The sequence below is a fragment of the Poecilia reticulata genome, chromosome 16 (genome assembly GCF_904066995.2).
Source record: "Poecilia reticulata chromosome 16, P_reticulata-male-v2, whole genome shotgun sequence".
NCBI lineage: Eukaryota > Metazoa > Chordata > Actinopteri > Cyprinodontiformes > Poeciliidae > Poecilia > Poecilia reticulata.
The window spans coordinates 11,270,637-11,293,391 of record NC_088845.1 but is presented as its reverse complement, the minus strand read 5'-3'; the positions used below and the strand labels follow the sequence as shown (position 1 = coordinate 11,293,391).

The 22,755-nt window shown below is 37.0% G+C and overlaps 1 protein-coding gene across 1 annotated transcript; it reads right to left on the bottom strand.

The window, feature by feature from the left end:
• Nucleotides 1–999: 999 nt before the first annotated feature.
• Nucleotides 1,000–22,241, bottom strand: drd2l (dopamine receptor D2 like). The gene is made up of 8 exons (XM_008431217.3): nucleotides 21,995–22,241; nucleotides 11,566–11,984; nucleotides 10,554–10,663; nucleotides 7,751–7,887; nucleotides 5,495–5,709; nucleotides 4,403–4,486; nucleotides 3,787–4,141; nucleotides 1,000–2,394 (listed from the first exon to the last, which is right to left on the bottom strand). The coding sequence occupies exons 2-8, from the start codon at nucleotides 11,941–11,943 to the stop codon at nucleotides 2,198–2,200; spliced, it is 1,476 nt and encodes a 491-aa protein (XP_008429439.1). The 5' UTR covers nucleotides 11,944–11,984; nucleotides 21,995–22,241; the 3' UTR covers nucleotides 1,000–2,197.
• Nucleotides 22,242–22,755: the final 514 nt, after the last annotated feature.

Here is a 22,755-nt window from a genome sequence, read left to right as displayed (position 1 = left end):
GCAGTGCTGACTGTTCTCTGCGAAGTGAATCATAAAAGAAGCTTTCCAACATGTAATCTCCAAAACGTGCACAAACTTCCAGAACGAAAGCATGAGGTTCCATCCTTCCAATCTCCTCATCGCGCTGATGCCAAGAAAATAAACTTTTCACGTCTGACAGTTTCCCAACCTCTTGGCAACAGTCAGGGAGAGAAAATATTTGTTTGGCTATTTCACGTTATAAAGAAGCAGTATTTACAACTTAATAACATCAGTTGTTTTATCTTGTGCCTGGTGGCAGATCAGTAAGTTCACTGACAGTGGAGCAGAGCTCCTGTCACAACACTGCAAGTTACACACTCTTTGTTTCTCTTCTTTGCTGCTGGCGTGAGGGAATAGGAATCTTTTTATACTTGTAACTATAAAGACAGTTTCATAGTTTTAATTTTCACTTCTGCTGCCTTCATTTAAATAATGTTTGAACATCAAGAGAACTAAAAATCTGAAAAGTTTACTAAATGGCACAAGAGTATAAAATTATTTCACATTTCTTGAAGTTATTTGACACTTTAGGATTAGGTAGAGGAGGGGATTATAATATCAAAGGAAAAGGAAATTATCTAGCAAACAAATGTGGATTTAAATGAACGCCTTTGAAGTCAATGAGTTTAGTCAAGACAACCACCAAAGACAAAATGAGTTCTATATTCATTCCCTCAATAGTTCGACTTGCAAATCTCACTTTACAGTTTATTCAGAATTGCCAATAAGCTGACTTATAAAGTTAGACATTATCTTCTAGCCGGGCAAAACAATAAAAACTTATTTCCCCTTGTTTTTAATGGATGCACATTTGAATAAACCCATAAACTAGCATTTTTTAGTTGCTAAGATGTTCTGTGCATTGCAAAGAGACTTGATGATGGTTCATGTATGCATGCACACATAAATGGTGAAGCATACATAGTCATCTGTTATGGCCCTCTTTAAAGGGGGAAGGAAAAAGCACAAGCAGAGGTCTTATGGTGTCAAGCAAAATTTTACAATTATTCCAGCAAGACTTATGGAAACAACTTCACAATTTCAGATCCGCAGTTTGATCAGCTAACAGTAATCAGTAAAAAACACACATACACAGATTCTGTGTGAACGATTCACATCAGCTGCCATCATCAAAATAGGTGGACACATTCAAATCACTAAAAGTTAAAATGATTAAAAAAAAGGGACACCCACAATGGTGTAAAATTACATCACTTGATGCTGCTGATGAGCTGATGAAAGCAGTGAGGATGTTTTCTCCTCCACAGTGATGTTGAAACTGATGGTGGAGGTGCAGAAACCTCCCATGTACATATGGAAGGAAAAAGGAGCAAAAACTGACTTGGTTCATTTTGGCTGAGGGTTTTTTCTCCTCCATAGCAAAGCTGAAAGAGATGAGACAAATGATTGATAATATTTATTTACACAATGTTCAACACAAAATCAATTGAATTTATAGATGGCACAATTTATGCAGTGAAGTAGGGTTGGAATTAAAAACAGTTACTGACAGCACATATTTATTAAATGAAAGTATAGGTTCATCAATACAAAATTAGACAAAATCAAATTTGGAGGATTTCCTTTCCTTTTGTTGTGCATTTCATTTGCTCCCGTCATGTGAGAAATGCCAGCGCATGCAAACACATCGAGAGAAGGTTTGTTGAGATCACAAGTGAATGTAGCAGAACCAGTCAAATACAAATCAAAGGTTTGAATACTCAGGAAACAGTGCTGTTGCACTGAAAGCCACAAATGTGGAGTCTGAGTCAGAATGATGAAGTATGATCACCTGTCTGAGCGTATTCCCCTTTACAGAAAATAGACACATTGCACAGTATTTGTCTCCTTTACTGTACATATCTCCACCTTTGTTATTTTTCTCGTCGCTGTCTTCCACTTGTCACAAACTATTTTTGAAGGATATTTGGTGCCTGCCGTCGTTGGCTTCATAGACATTGTTTTCTCTCTGTGGCTTAGTCTTGTCTGAGGCCTTTCGATCCTTCCAAAAGAATCTTTATCTCTGTGACTCCAAGTCACACAGATTATAGTCTCAGTTCCTCTCAGAATCAAACTGTCACAGAATATTTTTATCTTTGCAATCTCTTCCCAAGTCCCACAACGTGTTTTCTTCTTAATTTATTTATCTTGACAACTGATGCATTTTTAATCTTGGCTAGCAGTGCAGGATCTTGATGAAGGCTTTGCGAAATTCAATGTTGAAAGTTGTGTAGATGACAGGGTTTACAGCACTGTTGAGATATCCAAGCCAGGTGACGGCACTGTACAGAGAAGGTGAGATGCAGCAGCTCCTGCAGTGGGCCTTCAGCACATGGGTCAGGAAGAAAGGCAGCCAGCAGATGATGAACACACCTTGGAGACAGACAGACAGACAACACTGATTACACGTGTGAATGTGTGTATACTTATATACATATACATATTCCACTCTAAAAATGCCTGATCATCGTTATTCACTTGAAAATCTCTGAGTAGCTCATTAGCAAAATCAACGGCACAGAATATCAGCTCAAAACAAATGAAAGACATAAAATAGAATTACAGAAGTCATTTTCTCAAGGAGGAATTATGGTCATAACTCACTCTTTATTGAATCTTTATTTAGTGAAGAACATTATTTATTTATGTTTAGGCTCAACGGCGATCTAAAAATGATTTATGTATTACTATTCATAAAATCCTGCTTTAGGAGGTGCTTTTCCTTAGGAAGAACCCCTTAAGAAAAAACACCTCCTTTGACTGTTAATTTTGTGATGTAAGATTAACAATAAAGCTAAATTTTGCTTAATTCACCCAGGAAGTAAGTTAAGCATCTTAAAAGACTTAAGACGAAAAGAAAAAAAGACAGACTTTTTTATTATGACAATGCAGTTTCTTGGTAACCAATTAAATTTAGTCATTTTATGAGATAATTTGGTTCAATTTATATGCAATTATGGAAAATCTAAACAGGTCTAAATTCAGCTGTAATTGTTAAAATTCTTCCCAACACAATCCAGTTGTATAAATGAGACACAATCCAGTTTAATCCAAATCTCAATCCATCAAACTCCATTTATTCTTTCATTTCAGCTGTTTCTCCAGAATCGGGAGGTATAAGGCCAGGTTTTACATCTCTCACTGGCTACTTTGGGGATTTAAATGTTTGGGATGAGGTGGAACATGTGGCTGCTGCCGGCAGATCTTGACCATCTACAAGATTGCACCACATAAACCATGGAATACGTTCCGCTATGCTGAATGTAAATTGTGTGCAATAAAAAAATACAGTTCGCCTAATGCAGCTGTCAGCCTGCCTATGTGTGTTTAGCTTGCACAGCAATATGTGACAACTCATACAGGAATCTGAGTAATGAAACAACATTCACATTTCTACATTTTATTATTCCAGTGTCACAAAACTACCGAAGCAACAGATAACCTCACCGGCTCTATTTTGAGAGATGCATCCATCCATAAAATATAAAACACGTAAGGTTGTAAGGAAGCAGAATGCAATTTAGTATAAAAGTAGTTTCTACCTTAAGCTAAAATGTGGTACTTGCAGGTTAATGCTAAAGAAAAAGCTTTGGCGAGAAACAAACTATAAATGGAGCTACAAAAAATAGAATTGTTTAATAAGCCTGTTCAACCCAAATAGATAGATTTTATTTATACTTCACCTCCATAACAGTGAGGCAGTCTAAAGAGCCACTAATTCTATGTGAACATCTGATCAATTAGTCTGTTCTTCTTCCTCCTCACCCAGCACAATAGCCAGCATCTGCGTTGCCTTCCGCTCCTTCTGCTGTGAGAGCCTCCCTCTCACCCTTTCCTTGGTGGTGCCCCATTTCTCTCTGCCTCCGCTGCGCTCCCTCCACCCCTCTCGGCCCCTCATGCCATCCTCCAGGGTGGGGGGACGGGGCGTCAGAGCGGATCGCGCCACGGTTGAGGGAAGCGCCGGGGCCGGTCCTACCGCGATGGAGAGTGAGATCTTAGACTGCAGTGAATGATTGGAAGGCTGTGGAGCGTTGGGAGGCGGTAGATTCTGCTCCGTCTGTGGTAGGAACCGACCCGGCTCCACTTCGAGGGGATGAACCACAGACTCCTTCACGAGGGTCTGATGCATAGAGAGGGAAGAAGGAGGGAGATGAGGAAGGCAAGCCTATTTTGATGAAGGCAAGCTTTGGGGGACAAAAAAAAAGATGCAGATTTGAGAAGAAACAAAATGTTAAATATGGGACAGTAATAATGTATTAATAATCAAATAACAAAGCAGGAATTCACAGCAGAGCCAGGAGACTCAATGGAAAGAGAGACGAAAATATAGAGAAATAAATATTCACATTGTTTATATGGGCAGCTTGTTTAGGTTGCTCACCACTTTCTTTCGTTGAGGACCTGCAGTGGCAGGCCTAAGGATCAGGGTACACAGTTTCACATCTTCTGGTTGTGTGCACTTATTCTGAGAAGGGAAGGAAACAGGAAATTCAATAAATGAAAAGAGTGAAGATCAAAAAAAGACCCTCACACTTATTGCAAATAAAAAGACAAAGTGTAACAGTTTTGCATGACACTTCAAGTGGCTTCTAAATTTAATTTTCAATCAATAGCTACCCTAACCTCACAAGTAACCTATTTTTTTTATTAAACTGAAACACAACCTTTGGAAAAAAGAAACAAAAAAAATTTGAGAAGAATTTTCTAGACAGCAGTGGTTGTTCCACCGTTATTAAATCAATAACAACACATTGTTTTCTAATGGAACAATATTAAAATTTGACATTGTTTTTCTCCTTCTTGAAAACCGATGTTGCTGCTGCGTAGCAGGAAAATGGTAAAGGGAAGTTGTCAGTATAAAATAATCAGTTTTAATTTAGTGCAGTCGACCATTTCTACCCCCCCCTCTCCTCAGCTGAAGACATAGAGCAGATTTATGACCTCTGTTTTTCAAATAAAAACTAAAATCAATACAATACAGAGAGAGTTTATTAAAATGCAATACACAGTGTGTGATGGCCTGAGAGTGTTATGCAACACGGAGACACAGTTTGTGCAATAATGTGCAAGTATGAGTATAGTGATTTTTAATGATTAAATTAATGAACCGGAGAACAATTCTCATTATACACACTACGTACACTCAGTTACAAATAAAATATTGGTTTGATTTATATAAAATTTTCAACAACTGAGTAGGCGCAAATACATTTTTCTGCCACCTGGCTTTACTGGCCATAGTATGTTATACTACATTTTTAAATGTGTAGAATGATTATTTTGGACAATTATTTACTTAAATCTACTGAAACAAATGAATTAGTTTTTACTTATTTAGATTATTAAACATATCTTCTGCCACTAAGGCAGTGTCCTGGGTTTTAGGTTTCATGGATGTTTACTGTAAATATCAGCCCAAACAAATTAAAACAATAAGGAAATAGTGAAACTTCAGCAAAACTGGGACGTTTACCTTCCGCTGTCGACTCTCTGCTGCTCCAGGACCACCTTGTGTCAGCAGGCCGTGTTTGCGTGGTGGGGCAGTGCGTCTGCCACGTTTACGCAGCACCACGCAGATCTGGGCGTACACCAACAGTGTTACGATAAATGGCACGTAGAAAGATGCGACGGAGGAGTAGACCACAAACGCCGGGTCTGCAAAGCTGCATGTGGTGCCTTCCCGGCTGGCTGATGCAGGAAAGACAACCAAGAAAACGCAAGTATTAGCTTTGCAAAATACGCAACTCAAGCAATGAAGGTGCCAGATATTGCATCAAAATTAGAATAAATTATTACATGCACCTACATGATTATTTTATTGTCATGCACCAAAATAAGCCCTGGTTTCACACAGAATTCAAAAGCTTTCTGATTGTTATTAAACGGCATCACAAACAGCTTTCAAAGCATGCAAAACATACACGATACATTATGCTCAGAGAATAACTATTCTCTGAGTTCACATATGCAATACTATAAAAACAGTTTTATAAAGTGCAAGCCAATTTAATCACCTTCAGACAAATAGACCGACAAATTTAGATGCTTAAAAATTCCCCCTCAAATGTAATGAAACAAAAAAAAAAATAGCATGTTTTTCTGGGTTCCTAACTTTGATATCATATTAATTTGCTGCTGGTTATTCTTTTCTAATTATCAGCAACAGCTATGAGATAATAATAATAATAATAATAATAATAATAATAATAATAATAATAATAATAATAATAATAATAATAATAATAATAATAATAATAATAAATTACATGACGATCAGATTAGATGGCAATCTGCCTTTCATCATCTCTTTTAAATGCACTACAAACACAGACAGATTCAGTCACCTGTTTGTTGTAGCTTTTATTGTGTCCTGACTGTTTTATCCATTTTGAATAAATGTGTTATTTACATCACTTGTTATGAGAAAAAAAAAGAGACATGGCAGAAGTTAATATTTTCCTTACAGGTCCTTAACCCATTTATTCCCACAGTTTGAAGCCATCCTTAGGTTCAATTTCATTATTCAACACCCTTTGCATTTTACTAATCTAAGTTTCGTCAAAAACATCTATGAAAACACTGCTTGTATTTAAAGTGTACCAGTGATGTAACTCAATCACTAACACCGTCAGCAGAAACGAATGAGAAACATCTCAAGCTGCGTGTCGTAATGTACGAGCAACACGTAGCTGCGAGGAGAGAGATGTTTTTTTTCGCAGTTTGACTTGCATCATTCAGTCCTGCTGTGCTGGCTTGTTGGAAGTAAGCTCTCACATTACTTTGTGATTCTCGCTCAGCCTGAAGCCCTTTCTTTGAGCTCAGTCTGAACACTTTCAAAGCTTTGGCCCACCCCCCCACCGCAGAAGCCTTTATCAGCTCAGAGGTTGACTGATGAGTGCCACCACTCCAACTGCCCAGTGAGGTAACAAACTAATCAAAGATTGTCTGTGTCTAATCGCTTTACAAAGCATCGTCCGTTACAAACTCAATGCAAACAAATTATTTTGCCAATGCAAGAGTTTAAGCATAAAGTAATTTGAGTGCTGGCTAATGTTCCCAGATGCGTGAAACAGCTGTGCAGCAGCATTGCTGTCAGATGACAAAAAAGTGTGAACATTTTGACTGAAAAGCTCTGCAAGTTTTAGCGCAAATAAATGAGAACATTTCTAGCATCATTTAATAAAACAAACTTCATTTTGTCTCAACCTGGGCTGGAAGTGGCACAATGTCTCAAAGTTGTTTCTCTCATTGCTTTTCTTCTCGCAGAATTGTCTGGAAACCAAACTCTGAATCCATAACAACAATGGAGCACAATATGTGGAGATAGAACATTTTTGATATGATAAAATATTTTGATCAGTCACTTTAGAATAAAAGAATAAAAATCATCCTGCATAATGAGAAACACACATGTGATAGATCTTTGCTCAACAGCCTTGTCTAAAAAAAAAAAGACACAGCAGACAACTAACTACATCATCTCACTCTGAAATGAGATGCTAAGGGTAAATTAATAAAAAAAACAACCATTGATTATGTCAGAACTTGTCAGATAAGGGGACATTGGTGCACAATGCTGAGTAGGAATAACACAACCCCTAAAATATCATCTTTTTTCACAACAAAGTTTCATTGTGCTACTTTTAAAGCCTTAATAGGTGTGCTTCTTTTGACCACCGCAATGGCTGACTGAAGTAATGTGAGAGGAGCGTCTAAAAGATACTTTCACCTGTATTGTTCAGTCCAAACAACAAAGGGCAGGAGATGGCAAAAGAGAGAAACCACACCACGGCGATCATCACAGCCACCCTCCTCCTGGAGCTGTATCTGGTGTTGTAGAGCAGCGGCATGGCTACTGCTGTGTATCTGCAACAACATGCATGCACAAGTATAAAACAAAAATACCCACAGTTGTCACATTAGCATGCCTCTCACACCCACTAGGCATGCTTCTGAACAAATATGTCGATACAGAACAAACAATCTCTGATAAATCCAGTGAGCTAGTTATCCCACAGCCGTGTTCTTACATATTTTAAAGTAGAAAAAACATGACATGACATGATCAAATCTCGGTTTGTTTCTCAAACAGACCAAAGTTGTCACTTCTTGTTTCGCAGCTACAAGGACACAAAACCCATAGCTGTCAAAAGCAATTGAAGTTGCCTGCCGCTGTTGGTGGCTTTAAGTGAGCAGCTCAAGTCTCGGCGGCACACGGAATGTCACAGGCAAGAAGTAGGCAGAAGCTGTTAAAACGTGAGTAGATTCTGCACAGCATCCATTACGTAAAAGTTCGTTCAGGCTTCAAAGCCTGCAACGTATAATCAGATGGTGAGCCTGGAGCAGTTCAGATTCTTACAAGCAAGTCCTCATAAAAAGGATTCAGGCATTGCAAACGATGGCAAATCACAATGTAGAGCTTTATCTGCAGCTGTGTATTTTTTTTAGTTGAACTACTTCTAAGGGTGAGGTTGCTTTATTACATTTTAAATGAATGCTGAGAAGTCTTTGCAGATGATGGCAGTTTGAAGTCAGGATCAGATGGACCTCATCAGAGACAGGAGACTCTTGTTGTTCTTTGATTTCTGCTGCTGCCTTCAGTCACTAGTTCTTGTAGTGACTGAAAGCTGCTTCTAATCTCTTCAGCAATAAAACTTGATCAATTAGTACAAACCTGAGAAGGGATTTTAATTCATTATTTGGTTGTTTTGATTCATTTTTTTTTTTTTTTTGCATGATGGGAGATTACATTATTAACTTTTGAGACATTTATCAAATAGTGGTCTCAAGACTTTTACAGCCTCTTTCAGGTTTTCTGCCAGAATTTCCCTGTAATGATCTCAATTCATCTTACCATCAATCCTGTACATTATTTTTCTCCGTGCACAAGAAAAGCATCCTCAAGCTTTTTTTATTTCACACGTATGCTTCCCCTTGTGGACTGTGTGCTTAGAATGGCATACAGAAAGTTTTTGTCTGCGCGCAATATTCTGCATGACAAAAAGTTCCTTTTTGTTTTTATCTCTCCACAACAAAAGTTAAAGTTTGTAGTTGCGTGAAAGAAAGAGGTTATAAATACTTTAAAAAGTATTTTGTGGATAAGCAAAACGTATACATGCAAAGAAAAAAATTACATGTTGATGGATAAAACACACAAAAAATGCATAAGCTCAATCTTATGTTTTTTTATGTGAATCAAAGCCAGAAGTCAAATATCTAAGATTAACCTTAGTTGCATTTTTTTGTTGTTTTTGTCTTTTGCACCCTCAAGCCTGACTAAAGAGCCTGCGTGTGTATAAACTAGAGCAACCTCAATATGTTGGTTTGAAAAATGAGGACACAGCTGTAGACGGTTTGCCCACTGGGTGTCTGGTCACCTCCCTCAGGACGCAGGACGAGCGCATCAAGTGGAAGGTCAAATCATTAAAAGTGTTTTTATGGGCCTTAAAAAGCTGTCAAGATCACAGCTGACTGCAGAGGACGTTGGGGACATAAAACCACAGTCTCCAACCTGCTGGACACATAAATGATGACAGTACACACAGCCTTTTTGTCCTTCTGCTCAGTGATAGTTGGATGATAAAATAAAAACAAATGATGTAGCAGGTGTTCTCCCTTAGATCCATCATCATTCCAGCTTTTTGACACGTCTAATTTTGCGCAACTTCAAGACACTTTATTTAATAATTCAGCAAAATATCAAGCAAACAGGCCAGACAAGATAACCATATATACTTTTTGGAATAGCTTCAAAAACATGTAAACTATATATTTAACAAAATAACAAATGTCTTTACTCTACTGCTTATAGCAATTTGACAGAAACAGTTTATTTTTTTATTCATTTCTTATCAGTTTTGTTTCATGGCTTGAAGTTTCCCAGAGGAAAACAGTTATTACATTTTTTAAAAATTGTATAAGTTTACCCGCCATCAGTGAATTTTAAGATATAAGGATATTTTTTAAATTTAGATTTTGAATACAAAGCATGAAATATAATTCAATAAAAATATATTCTGATAAGGCACGCAAAATAAGATTTTTAAAAAATGAGCGGCTTTTACAAATGTGCATAGTTGTTAAAATAGGCTATACAATAAAAAAGGGGTTATGCTATTTTTCCTCATATTTGCAGTATCAGCCTGAGTGGATGTTGTTTTGTTGAAAAAAATGTTTTCTCTCCATTATTGTTCAGATTTCTTGAGTTTGATTTCTCTGCTGGCTAATCTTCTCTGATCTTTCCCCTGACTGCCATCTCAACACATCTTCTGTTCCTGTAATCACACTCTCCAACAGACAGACTCCTTCGTTGTCTCTGTTATTTTCTCTGACACTCATTGCTAGGTCAATAACTACCTGACCCTGTTTTCTACTCATTTCTCTCTTTTTTTCTGGGTTTCCTGTTTCTAGGGTGCCTTTGATTTTGGTAGAAAAACTTACGTCTTCTTCACTTGCCTTCATTGCGTCATGTTAGGTTCACCTTTGGGATAAAAAAAAAAAAAGAAAGAAGAAAAAAAAAAGAGGAACCCCACCTGTCAATGCTGATGGCGCACAGGTTGAGGATGCTGGCGGTGCACATCATGACGTCCAGAGTGAGCAGGATGTCACAGTGGATTAGACTGAAGCGCCACTCCCCAACCACCTTCAGGAACACAAAAATAGATGAAAGTTATGGCTCAGCCGTTCCCTATGATCTCACAAGGACAATTTCATTACAAAACAATTTTCTTGTAACTCAAGTATGATGCAAGTCAATTATGTCTGAATAAGCAGCAGAAGAATAAAATAAAACTTTAATCATCGTGTTTCTAATAGCTTCTTCTTTCTTTGTCTGACTATAAGCCCAAAGAGATTCACTTTGCAGCCTTTCAGACATTGCATGGGCATTTTCTGCAACGGGATGAACTGTTAATTTACATATTTGATAAATGTAATTATGAATTAATTAGCCAAGCTAATAACAGATGAATATGTTATTTTAGAATGCCTAATGAAACTGCAGGATCTTGTTATATCTTGGGCCACTAAGACAGATTTAAGCAAATCATCCGTTTTTCAACATCATTTCTTTCGACTTTTCTTACCCACTGATTCACATGGAAACCCGAGGTTAATGAAAATATCTTGTGATCTGAAATGGATGATAATCTACTTTTTTTTTTTACTCAATTGTGACTTAATAAGTCAACTAAGTTTCTGCTGATTATGTCCCGTCTCCTACAAAAGTATCATTGTCTCTTAACTACCTCAATAGACATTATCTAAATATGTCAACTTCATGTTTTTTCCTCCTCTCACATTGAGGAGACAGTGCTTTGCAATTGAATACTTTAGCAGTGCGACAGAATATGTCGCTGCTGTTTTAAAGTATGAAAACAACTTTCATTTGTTTTGCATTTACTCCCCCCAAAAATGAAAAAAAACAAACAAAAAAAACTACCTAAACCTAGAAAGAAAGATTCAGCTTTATTCCACTCTGGGTCAGAGAAATTGTTTTCTACTGAGTTTGTTTGAAAAACAAAGTTGTGCACATTTATACATTACCTCCAGGTAAACACCCCAAGGCATGACGAGGGTTGCCAGCAGCAGATCCGACACGGCCAGGGAGACAATGAGGTAGTTGGTGGTGGTCTGCAGGGCACGCTCCCGAGACACAGCCACACACACCAGCACATTGCCGAACACCACACAAAAGATTAGAAGGACTAACAGAACGGCGTAGAAGTTGTACGGTGGTGAGGAAGATGGTGAAGAGTCAGTGCAGTTGGAGGATGTCAGCAGGGAGGAAGAGGAGGAGGAGGTGGGATAGGATGCAAGGGAATAAGAGGCGTCAGGTGTGAAAAAGGCTGAGAAATTGTTCCTAAGGGAGGAGAGGGGAGCGGAGGGTGAGGTGGTGTCCTCGGACTCGTTGAGTAAAGTCATGGCTTCGCTCCGGTGAACATGATAAAGAGGGAGGAAAGTGGCTAAAACAAAGAGAGGAGGAGAAAAGTAATTACCATGAGGCCTCACGCGACTCGGAGTTCATTCAAGAGTCTTTCTTAGCAAATACAAACGCTGAGCTCTTTTCTTAACAACAGAGGAGATAAAAAGCAAAGGTTTCTACAACACCAGCAATGGATTTTGTCTTTTTTGTGTCGCATCACAGAGAAACACAGAGTGCGCTGAATAGGAAATCACTCAAAGAACCACAATACAAATGACATTTAATCCCTAAAGCCTGTTAAGACATTCTAGAGTTTCACTAGTTCATTCCGAAGTGATTAAAAGTGGAGCTAAAATAATAGATAATGTATTTCTGAGTAAAACTGCGGCACATATTTTAGAAATTCTTTAAAATATACTCCATTGTAATGTTGTTAGCTACTTGTAATTTTTTCTCTGACTCTGGTAACAAGACAATAATTATGACGGCCACTCTTTATAAAATATACTGAAAATCTAGAGATTTTAACACCATATTGCATCATCTCCTCAAGTCACAAGATGTAGCTGAGAGAAACTTTTTAGAGGGGATGGATGAAAGTTAAATCATAAAGCAAAATGTCAGAAACTGAAACAATGAACCCAAACAGTCAAAAAGGAAGATGGGGGAAAAAAATAGGGAAATGGGAAAACAAAGAAAATGCAGTGTTCTGAGTCAAATTTCAAATCTTGAATTTTGTAAACCTTTGACCAGCCAATTCCAATTTCTCTCTAAGTACTATATATAACAATGAAACCTGTTTATTAATATAGATTTAAAAAATCTTCATTAAAAAAGTCCTGCATGTTAAGGGACAAAGATATCTGTAAAAATTATACACAACTAAATAGAATTAGATTTTGTTTCATTTATCCCATTAAATCACTCATTAATTAAAGGTCATTAAATTAGAATGTGTGTGAGGGAGAACATTCATAGTGTCACAGCTCTGTAGTTAATTAGGATTTCCAAATAATTTCAAAACAAAGACAAATAGCATTAAGTATGTCCTCCCTCAATAGAGAGTACACCGTAACAGTAACACTTATAAATGACTGAGAGCAGTCCTAGACGTTCCATGGCAGACAGAATTGGGATTATCAAAGGAAAAAACAGATAAACTTTGCTGCAATGTGTTCATCCTTATCTGATGAAGTCTCACTTCCTTAAAAGTAGCAGCCTAGGGGAATAGCCAACAAGCCTCTGCAGAAATGCTTCCTTTCTCAAGGCTTCTTGCAGCTTTTGTGCTTCCTTTGACTTCGTTTTCAAACACTTCACTGATTCTGAAAATTGCTAACTGAGAGTCTTTTCTCCATCAGTAAGAGCTTTCACCCTCATAACTATTGTCAGCACATCCTACGGTGAGTTCACTAATTAGAAAATGGGATTTTTAATAAGCCTCCAGTAGCTAATCAGTCGGTGAAATCAGCAAAGCACAAAATCATCAGATTTTGTTCACCAACTGTTGTATTAGCGGATTTCTAGAAAACAAAGATAAAAAACTGAAATAAATCAACGTGACTATAGAGACTAATAAAATACTAAAACACACTTAGCATTGTAGGAAAATAAAATATCAAATCAATCAATATCCCAAATACCACAATGACTATGGTTCTTTTGTGCTAATTTATGTGAATTAAAGAAAAACAAAAAACAGTTGCATTGTGATGATGGTTTGGACAGAAAGAAGAAGAAATGACATCTAAAAAAAAAAAAAGAAAATGTATTCTTTCAAAACTATTGAATTTTACATCCTAGTTTTTCACCGTGCTTTAAGAAAAAGAAGAATAAGGAGAAACAATTAACTAATTTATCCATTTATAGTATGCTTTTACAGCATTTTCGAGGAGCCAAGTAGCCAATTAAAGCATTGCAGGACCAATAAACTTGAAAAAAGCATTTAGTAAAAAACAAGGCAGCATATGTTGTTCCCAAACCTGAATAGTTTTTTTTTATTTTTACAGATTTATGGGCACTCCAACAGATGTTAGAGCTGCCCATACCTTTAGCACTCATGTGGGTAGCATGGAAACAACTATAAAAACCATATGGCAATTTGTGTTATTAGCTTGCAAAATCTGGCTCGCAGGCTATGAACAAAAAACTTCAACATTTAGATGTTTAAAGCCATAAAAAAGTTCCCCTTAGGAAATCTCAAAGAGCAATTTTGCTTTTACTGTTTGTTTCTCGCCTTAGTTATTACAAAATGTCCATTCAATGTCACTTAGGATGGCAGGGATGTCTCATTTTTCATCAGATGCCTGAAAGAAACCTGTAAAGTGGCATAGGATGGGAGTAAAGCTCAGCTATTCTCTAATCCGTGTTTTCATGGCAGTCGCAGGGGAAGCATTGAATTAATTCCATCTGAGTAGCGGAGTTGGGACTGAATGGTTCCTCCAGCCAAAGAAAAGTCAGACGGCAGGTGCCGTGGTGTGGAAACTGTTCTTCACACCTGTTTGTGGGCAAGCACGGGTCATTTATGAGCAACACCAGAAAGTGGTTCAGCCACATGGCAGGAGCATCTATTTATTTTTTTTAAAAGATGGAGGAAACACGGAAAACTGGATTATGCTGAATGTTTTTTTTTCCTCTGAACTGGGGCAAATTAAGTAGCTCAGTAGAAAAACTTTTAAGGAGTCCATTCACGTTTTTCAAAATAACATCACTAACAAAGATTTAAGGATACTTCTATGACATTAGTTTTATGTGACATCTGCTGTCTCATTTCCAGAAAAAAAAAGAAACTGGGAAGACAGAAAAACATAAAATGTGTGAATAAATTTATATAGCAACCATTAATGTCAGCAGACATGCAGAAAAGAGGCATGACTGGGGGAATACATTACATTTTCTCCACTCTCCTCTTTCCACTGCTCTCATCTGACTCAACAACTTACAAAATCATGCGAAATGGCACATCAGTTATTTATTACCAATAGGAAATTGTAAAGGGCTGCACAGTGGCGCAGTTAGAGCTGTTGCCTTGCAGCAAGGTTCTGGGTTCGATTCCCGGTCCCGGTCTTTCTGCATGGAGTTTGCATGTTCCCCCTGAAAACCCATGCGTGGGTTTTCTCCGGGTACTCCGGTTTCCTCCCACAGTCCAAAAACATGACTGTCAGGTTAATTGGCCTCTCCAAATTGTCCCTAGGTGTGTGTTTGTGTGTGCATGGTTGTTTGTTCTGTGTGTCTCTGTGTTGCCCTGCGACAGACTGGCGACCTGTCCAGGGTGACCCCGTCTCTCGCCCGGAACGTTAGCTGGAGATGGGCACCAGCACCTCCCAACCCCACTAAGGGACAAGGGTGTAAAGAAAATGGATGGAGAAAATTGTAAATGACCTCTGACACTTTATCAAATCTGCTGTCGGCCTGAAGGTGATGAATAAGATTCAGATTTTCACAAAGCTATACTGCTTATCCCAAGTTTATCTGCAATCAAAGCCAAGACGAGAAGAGCTAATACATCAACACACTGCCACACCGTGGACCTTATCAAGGACACTTGTTAGTATAACTCAGTTATACTAACAAGAATCAACAGAGGAATCATGGAGAACACTGAACAATTACTGCTTCAATGGAAAAAGTAGAACAGACATGAGATTTGGATGGAAATATGTCTTTCAAATTTCAATGAAAAGTCCAACCATAAAATAGTCTTTCAGCTTTTTGGGCAACACTTTAGGTTAACACAATGTTGTAAAGGTAAGTATTTACACAGTTTAAATGCATTGCTACCAAATATCAAGAGAATGTATGTAACCTTTTTGACTGATTAAGAATAACCCTCATAGTTCTAATTGACCCAAAATATTTATTTTGATTTAATATCAGAGAGAGTGACAAAAAAGTGATGTCTTAGTTTATAAAGAAACATCTGGTTTTAACGTTAAGGGAAAACTACATAGCTTGTAAGCAAACATCCAGTTCCAGATATGATGCCTGATATGGGAAACCATCAAGTAAAAATGAAATGTATTGGTGAGTGCTAAGCAGTGCAGTAGCATAATGACTGCCTTCACACTCACAAGAGATTCTGCTAAGATCTACTAGTTTTCAAACAATCTTGGAAATCCTGCAGACCAATTCTGGACTCCTCATGTGATGGGAAGGATGCATTACTGATTTATTACTGATAAATCATCTGTTAACTTCATTAACCACCACGTTGTTTTCAGTCAGATTTACTGAAAACAAAATATATGAAATACATATGTTTGTTTGTTTTTTTCAACAAAAAAAAAAAAAGCTGAATATATTACCAGCTTTGTTCTCTAAGCTGTGTTTCAAGCAATGTTTTCAAAGGAACTCTCATTTCAGTTTACTTCAAAATTAATTCAAAACAACAAAGAACAAGCTGCCCTAAGGCATTAAACTGGAGCAAGAAAAAAAGCTACAAAATGTTGCAACCAAAAAGCAAAAGAAGAAAATGAAATATTCAAGCAGCTCCAGCTCATCCTTTGCCCACAGCGGCTCAACTGGAACCTCAAATATATTTACTTTCAATTTACAGCTGAAGAAAAATCCTACATTTAGCTCATATCTTGTTACTTCAAATGCCATAACAATGAAAAGAAAAGAAAATGTTTCCTCCAACCAAAAATGAAATAAATCAAGAACTATTGAACTGTAACTTTGCCTTGGTAGCAAAAAATATAATTCTCTCACATTTTATCAAGAACCAGTGTTTTTCAGAGACTGAAGAAATGGAACTCTGTTGGACCACCAGCTGTGTTGAGATGTGTTTGTGACCAGAATTGACACAATAAGGTGACAGCAAAAAATGAGCGTGGAACAGAAAGACTAAGACTAAAGTTTAAAATTCTGCAGAGAAGGGAACAGTGACATTGCTAAAACAATAAAAGAAATGAGAAAAATGACAACTTGTATACGACTCTTTGAGCAGAACAGCTCGTTGCTGTGAATGTCATTTGGACAAGCATGCAGCATGCTGAGTATTTGGAGTGGCTATACCATGACAAGAACACAAACCATTTGATTTTATTTAACTTTTTTATTTGAATACGTTGCTAGGTAATTGACCTCATAGATTGTGTTGAACTTTCAGTCAAAGATGGACAGGCGTTCATTAGTGTTGTAGTCAAGACCATCTAACCCGAGGCCAAGACCGGTCTCCAGTACCACAACACTAGCATTTATTATGTGAGACAAAAATCAGTCGGATCGAAAAGTTCTACGCAACACAAAATAGGGGCACGATTTTGGACCTTCATGAAAAGCATCTTCAGGTTTGATAACATACAAGCCAAGAAACAGTGTGACAGCAACTTTGAAAGAATATACATTATTCTCTGCATGTCGCTGATGATCTCCGTTATGTTTTATGTTTCTTGTGTGTTGTGCAAACTAAATAACATCAGAGGAAATCTAACTAACAGTGTATTCATCCAGCATACATCCTGAAATGTGAAAAGTTATTGGAGATTGCAAGCACAAAATGTCAATGGATTTAGTGAGATTAGATTTTTAAGGTCAGATTGTATGTGTTTGCAGACAAGAGAGAAGTTGAGTCATAAATAAATACGATCTGATTCTTGACTTAGAAAAGGTACAACAGTACAGTGTAAATGTTTTTTTTTAATGATCGAAAAAGATAAGAAACCACAAATTTTGATGAGAATGTGAAAATAGATGGATAAAATTGAAAATAGGTAAAACTGAAACAACATATCTGAAGATGGCTTTTGCGTTATTTAGTTGTCACAACACACAAGAAACATAAAACAGAACAGAGATATTTAAATTGAGATATCAAGGTGCAGTCCAGAAAACTGCCTTGAAACACCCCGAGGCACATAAACACATTAACAACGCACTGGATGAAAATTCAACTTTATATGGTTAAAAAAAAAAAAAACAATATTCTGAAAATAATACAGTAGCTTTTTTAAGAATATGAAAAATGCAACCAAATTATAAACACAAAATACTTTCTTTCAGACTTGATTATAAAAGAAATAAACAGATTTTGCTATACTATTTCGCATTTTTTAAACAAACAAAATCACTTTTACGAAGCAACCCCTCCTTCTCTCATCCTCATCTGCCCTTAAAACAGAACTATCCTCCCTGTAACCCAGCCTGTTTTCTCCTACCACTCAATCCTCCTGTGAAATACCCTCATGTTTCTCTTTGTCCACTCCTCTACTCCTCTCTGGTTACTCTTGACAGTTCTATTACATTTTTGTCCTTGTCTGGTTTTGGCACTGCTAAAAAAACAACAACAAAAAGACAATGGTAAATAGAGTGGAGTCAGTTTTCAGAGTACACGGTTCTTGAAGTGAAAGCAATGAGCTGACTTGCTATAAATCTTTGATTTCTTTCACTGAGAGGAAGGAATGAGACTCAACGCCACTGGGAATGGTGTTCAGCTGCTGCATAATCAACTCTCTGTCCATTTCAGGAATAAAAAAAAAAAAAAGACTTGCTTCTTCGACTTCTTTTGGTGGTTTTTTGTTTTTAATGATCAGTCAGTAGATTTTGGTCACAAAGGTGAATACTAATATAATATTATTGCAATCTGAATTCCAATTAGGATCAAATTGGAATATTTTAATGTAGGCCCGGACTGGCGAATTGGGAGGATTGGGACATTTCCCGGTGGGTGGGTGTGACGTTTGGGGCGCAAGGGCCAGCGTCCATCTTTTTTTTTTTGAGCTGGTTTGCAGCTATGTCAACAGCAAGATGCTACCACTGTATGGCAGGCCATTTAAACATAAAATCAGTTTCATTTGACTATTGGTAATCAATGTCTAACTACAATAGGAGGGTAGTGAAGCCGCTTTTATGTTATAACTGCCTGCCGTATTCGCTCTTTTTTGTTTTTTTAAAACAAAAATAGTGTTGTTTCAAAAACACTTCTTGAAACAAGTGTTTCAAAAAACAAACAAACAACAACAACAACAACAAAAAAAACACATTTCTTTTTGTGGCCAACAATGACCAGTAAATACTGTGGGCATTTTTTAACAGGTAGAAAGTAGAAAGAGCAAGGGTGGACATGGAGAAGGTTATATATAAAAAGAGGAAAGTGCTGGAAAAAGTTGAGCAAAAACTGTTTCTTAAAAATGATCTTGAGGTTAACAATATCAAAGGAGGATGAAGAGGTGGGCAAAGCAAGATGTACTTTGCTTGCAAACTACTATTCAATCAACTCAATGAATTCTGTTCCGCTAAGACATACCGTTTAATAGTTTTATGCCACAATGCCCCACAATTGTAGACCTATCATGTAAGATTATAATTACCTGATTTTAATGATAATAGGTTTTTGTCTAAACTGGGTTGGAAACATGAAACTCCAGGGCTAAAAATGACTCCCACTCAGGCTCTGTGTGTAATTGACTGTATCTGCCTGCATGACTAGAACAAATTGACTGAGACAACATTTGGTGCCAATTCACACATTTGCTGTGAACTGATGCTACAGATATATACTCAACTGAACTAAATGTATTTCACTTATCTGTTTAGCTAGTAAAAAAACACAGATTTTCAGGAAATCATAACATAACACCAATAAAATAGCATTTTTTTTAACACATAGGTGTTTTGTTATGATATGGCTGACACAATCTCAGGGAACATGTAACAAGAGTTAATGGTGTGGTATTCACGCAGATGGATGCAAAGTGGTGTGCACCACCAGCAGCCATAACAACAGACTTGCAAAGAAAAGCAAATTCTAGAGTTTCGGGAAGATTCACAAGATGTGGAATACAGCTGGGATCACCACACACAAACATATTCAAGACATGAGCTATGATTTTGACACTCCTTGTGTTTAAGCCACTCCTTAACACCACAGACTGTATCTCAGCTGGCTTACAAAAAGAAAAAAAGATTCCTTTAATCATCCGTGTTCTACAGTGCTTTTTTAAAAGTGAAAGTAGATGTTTAAATTATGGTCACAGAGTCTGGAGAGAGTGTGGAAATGTATAGGATTTCAGGTGCTTTATGTCCGATGTGAAGCTTCCACCGTCAGTGATGATTTGGGAAATCTTATCATCTACTCGTGTTGATGCACTGTTTTTTTTTTATGAAGATGAAAGTCAAAGCAGCCATATTTAATGAATCTCCACATTGTGTAGGTTTCATGTTGTGAATTAAATTAGTGAAATACATTAACTCAAATGATATTCTAATACATTGCAACGCGTCTGTAAATTATGCAACAGAGAACAAAACTACATACTATTCTGAGATCATTCTCTGCTCAAATTATGAAAAGAAGAGCGACAAAAGGCAGAATGTGATGTTTCTTGTGTGTTTTATTTCTACCTTCCAGGTGAAACCGAGAGGATTTGAAATGATAGCTGTTTCTTGGAAAATAATTCCTAGTGGTGGAACAAGTGCTCAAAGCCTTGCAAGGTGAAATCCACTTGCCTGAAGTGATAAAAATGGAAGTGACTAAATTAAACAGCAGGTAATAAATATTTTCCCACGTAAAATCTTGCAAAAAATGACCAGAATTCCTCCGCTTAAACGGTTTCCCAATCAACGGAGGAGCATGCAGGAGAATCACTTCGACACAGAACCACAACATGAAAATTCCAGTCCTGAGGCAGAGCACCGCACCAGACATCAGCATTTATTATTCAACGTGCAATTTCACATCTCCTCCATCTCTTATTTAAAAAGAGACACTGCAGCTTTTGCTAGTCACTTACAACTGAAGTGAGCCCAGTGTGAGCAGACTGTTATGGAAACTCACACTCAGAAGTCAACAGCAGAGGATAAAGTGCTGAAGAGTGGTTTTTAATTGAAGGCTGAAAACAACAAGTCTGAGTAATACCTTCCTTTATCTTGTAAGTGAATCATATGATAATACAAGTTTGTCACAAGGCAGAGATTGTACACATGGCTATTGGGAATCAATACGACACGGTTAGTTAGAAAGTAGAACATACTATCCACTCCACTGCCAAAAACTTTTGCCTCAACCTATAGTTTAGTTCATTACTTTACTTTAAACACAATTGGAAAATAAAATAGTTAAAGAATTAAAATAAATCTACCTAAAAAATGTCCGCACAAGAAACTCACTAGTCTAAGATTTATGCTAAGAACACAGTGATTGCATTAAAACATTACTGTAAACTACACTATGTCAATTATTTCACAGGTTTGAACAGTAAATTCTTGTATCACAAAAAATGGAAACTTCTGTGTAAGAATGTGTAATAAAGAAGCTTGTGCCTTGGAGAATCTCAGATGCTTTTAGTTTGTGTGATAGGATGAAGAGCTTCTGCTGCAAATGATACATAACTTCACACTGTACAATTCACACTTCACACTGTGATACAATGACCACTTTATTTTTTATGTATGGAGCCAGGAGTCATAACTCCTGTTATTCATAACAGGAATTTATGAATAAATGGAAATAATCCAAACATTTACATGTTGCATCTTTTAAAAAAAAAAGGGGGACACAAGTATTTGAGGTTGGGTTAGTTATTATTTTAAGATGTAATTTTAGTACTTTCATCCAAAATAATGAAGTTATAATAACTTCATTATGAAGTTATTTAATGAATGATATAATAATGAATGAATAATGAATAAAAATAGAAGCAAAATGAATGCTTTTATTTTTATTTACAAATGCTTTCTTTCCACGTAATATCCAAGAGGAGGGATTGCTGCACAGTCACTCCATGCAAAAAGCTCTGCTACCTTGAATTTATAACTTTTTTAATAATGGGCATAAATCGTAGGAGTTTATTGTATAACCAGAATAAAAATGGAATAAATGTTATTACATTTCAATATGTCTAGATTACGTTGATTCGATTATTCATTTTTGCAGATTCATGCGAATTGTTGCTATTTAAAACTATGAAATGAAATAAAAAAGTATAGTAAACTTAGAAGTTTACAATTTTTTTTAAAAGAATGTCTTATTCGCCTATATACGAATAGAAAATTCCTGCAAAAATTATTTTCGAACATTATTTTTTTATTTTTTATTTATGAATTACGCCTTACCTTCTGCTCTCTTTGAACTTCTGCTCCGCGCTCCCTCCTGGTTGTGCAGCAGAAATGAGCCAGACGCTGCCGGTCGCCTCACCCTGACCCCGACCAGTTATATAATGTGAAAATTAAATGAGAGCGTTACTGGCGATTGCTCCCATCCTTCAGCTGAGCCGCGGATGTGCTCTCCGCGGCGCTGAGTGTGAAAGAAGCTGGAAACAGCTGCTGGGCAGAGGAGAGGAGAGGAGGAGAGGAGGAGGGGAGGAGGGAAAAGGGGCAATAGATGCTCTTTTTCGCCTGTTGATTTTCATTCTGGCGAGAAAGAGCAAGAGCCACATGGTTGGCTACAGAAACAGAAAGGGGCGTGACAAAACATGTTAAGCCTAAATGTTTTTGAAAGTGTCACAATCTCATATTTTCTTAAGAAACACTTAACAACAGACAGCAGGTTGTAGGTCTGCACATACGGACCTACAGTTTAATTCAAAAACACTTTATATATTCCAGAGACTTTATGTGAGCTTTTGAGATACTTATGAGGTGCTCCTGGTTGTAAAAAAAAAAACAAAACAAAACAAAAAATCACACACACCATGTTGCCACGGTTACATATCATACCAACTGCCTCAAAGCAGAAAAGCAAAAGCAAAAATCGTTCCAGCTCCATGGGAATATTTTTTTATTTTTTATTTTTTGACGTTTAAACACCAATGTGCTTATCAATATCTGCTTTTCTCCAGGTAGGCTCCTCTTTACTTACATTTCAGTAATGTTTG

Excerpts from the sequence above, each read along its gene's own strand:
- drd2l (XM_008431217.3), bottom strand. The coding sequence starts at position 11,943 with ATGACTTTACTCAACGAGTCCGAGGACACCACCTCACCCTCCGCTCCC. Across the intron at positions 4,487-5,494 it reads CAGAGAGTCGACAGCGGAAG|AATAAGTGCACACAACCAGA; the intron begins GTAAACGTCCCA and ends TTCCCTTCTCAG. Across the intron at positions 4,142-4,402 it reads GTCCTCAACGAAAGAAAGTG|ACCCTCGTGAAGGAGTCTGT; the intron begins GTGAGCAACCTA and ends TCTATGCATCAG.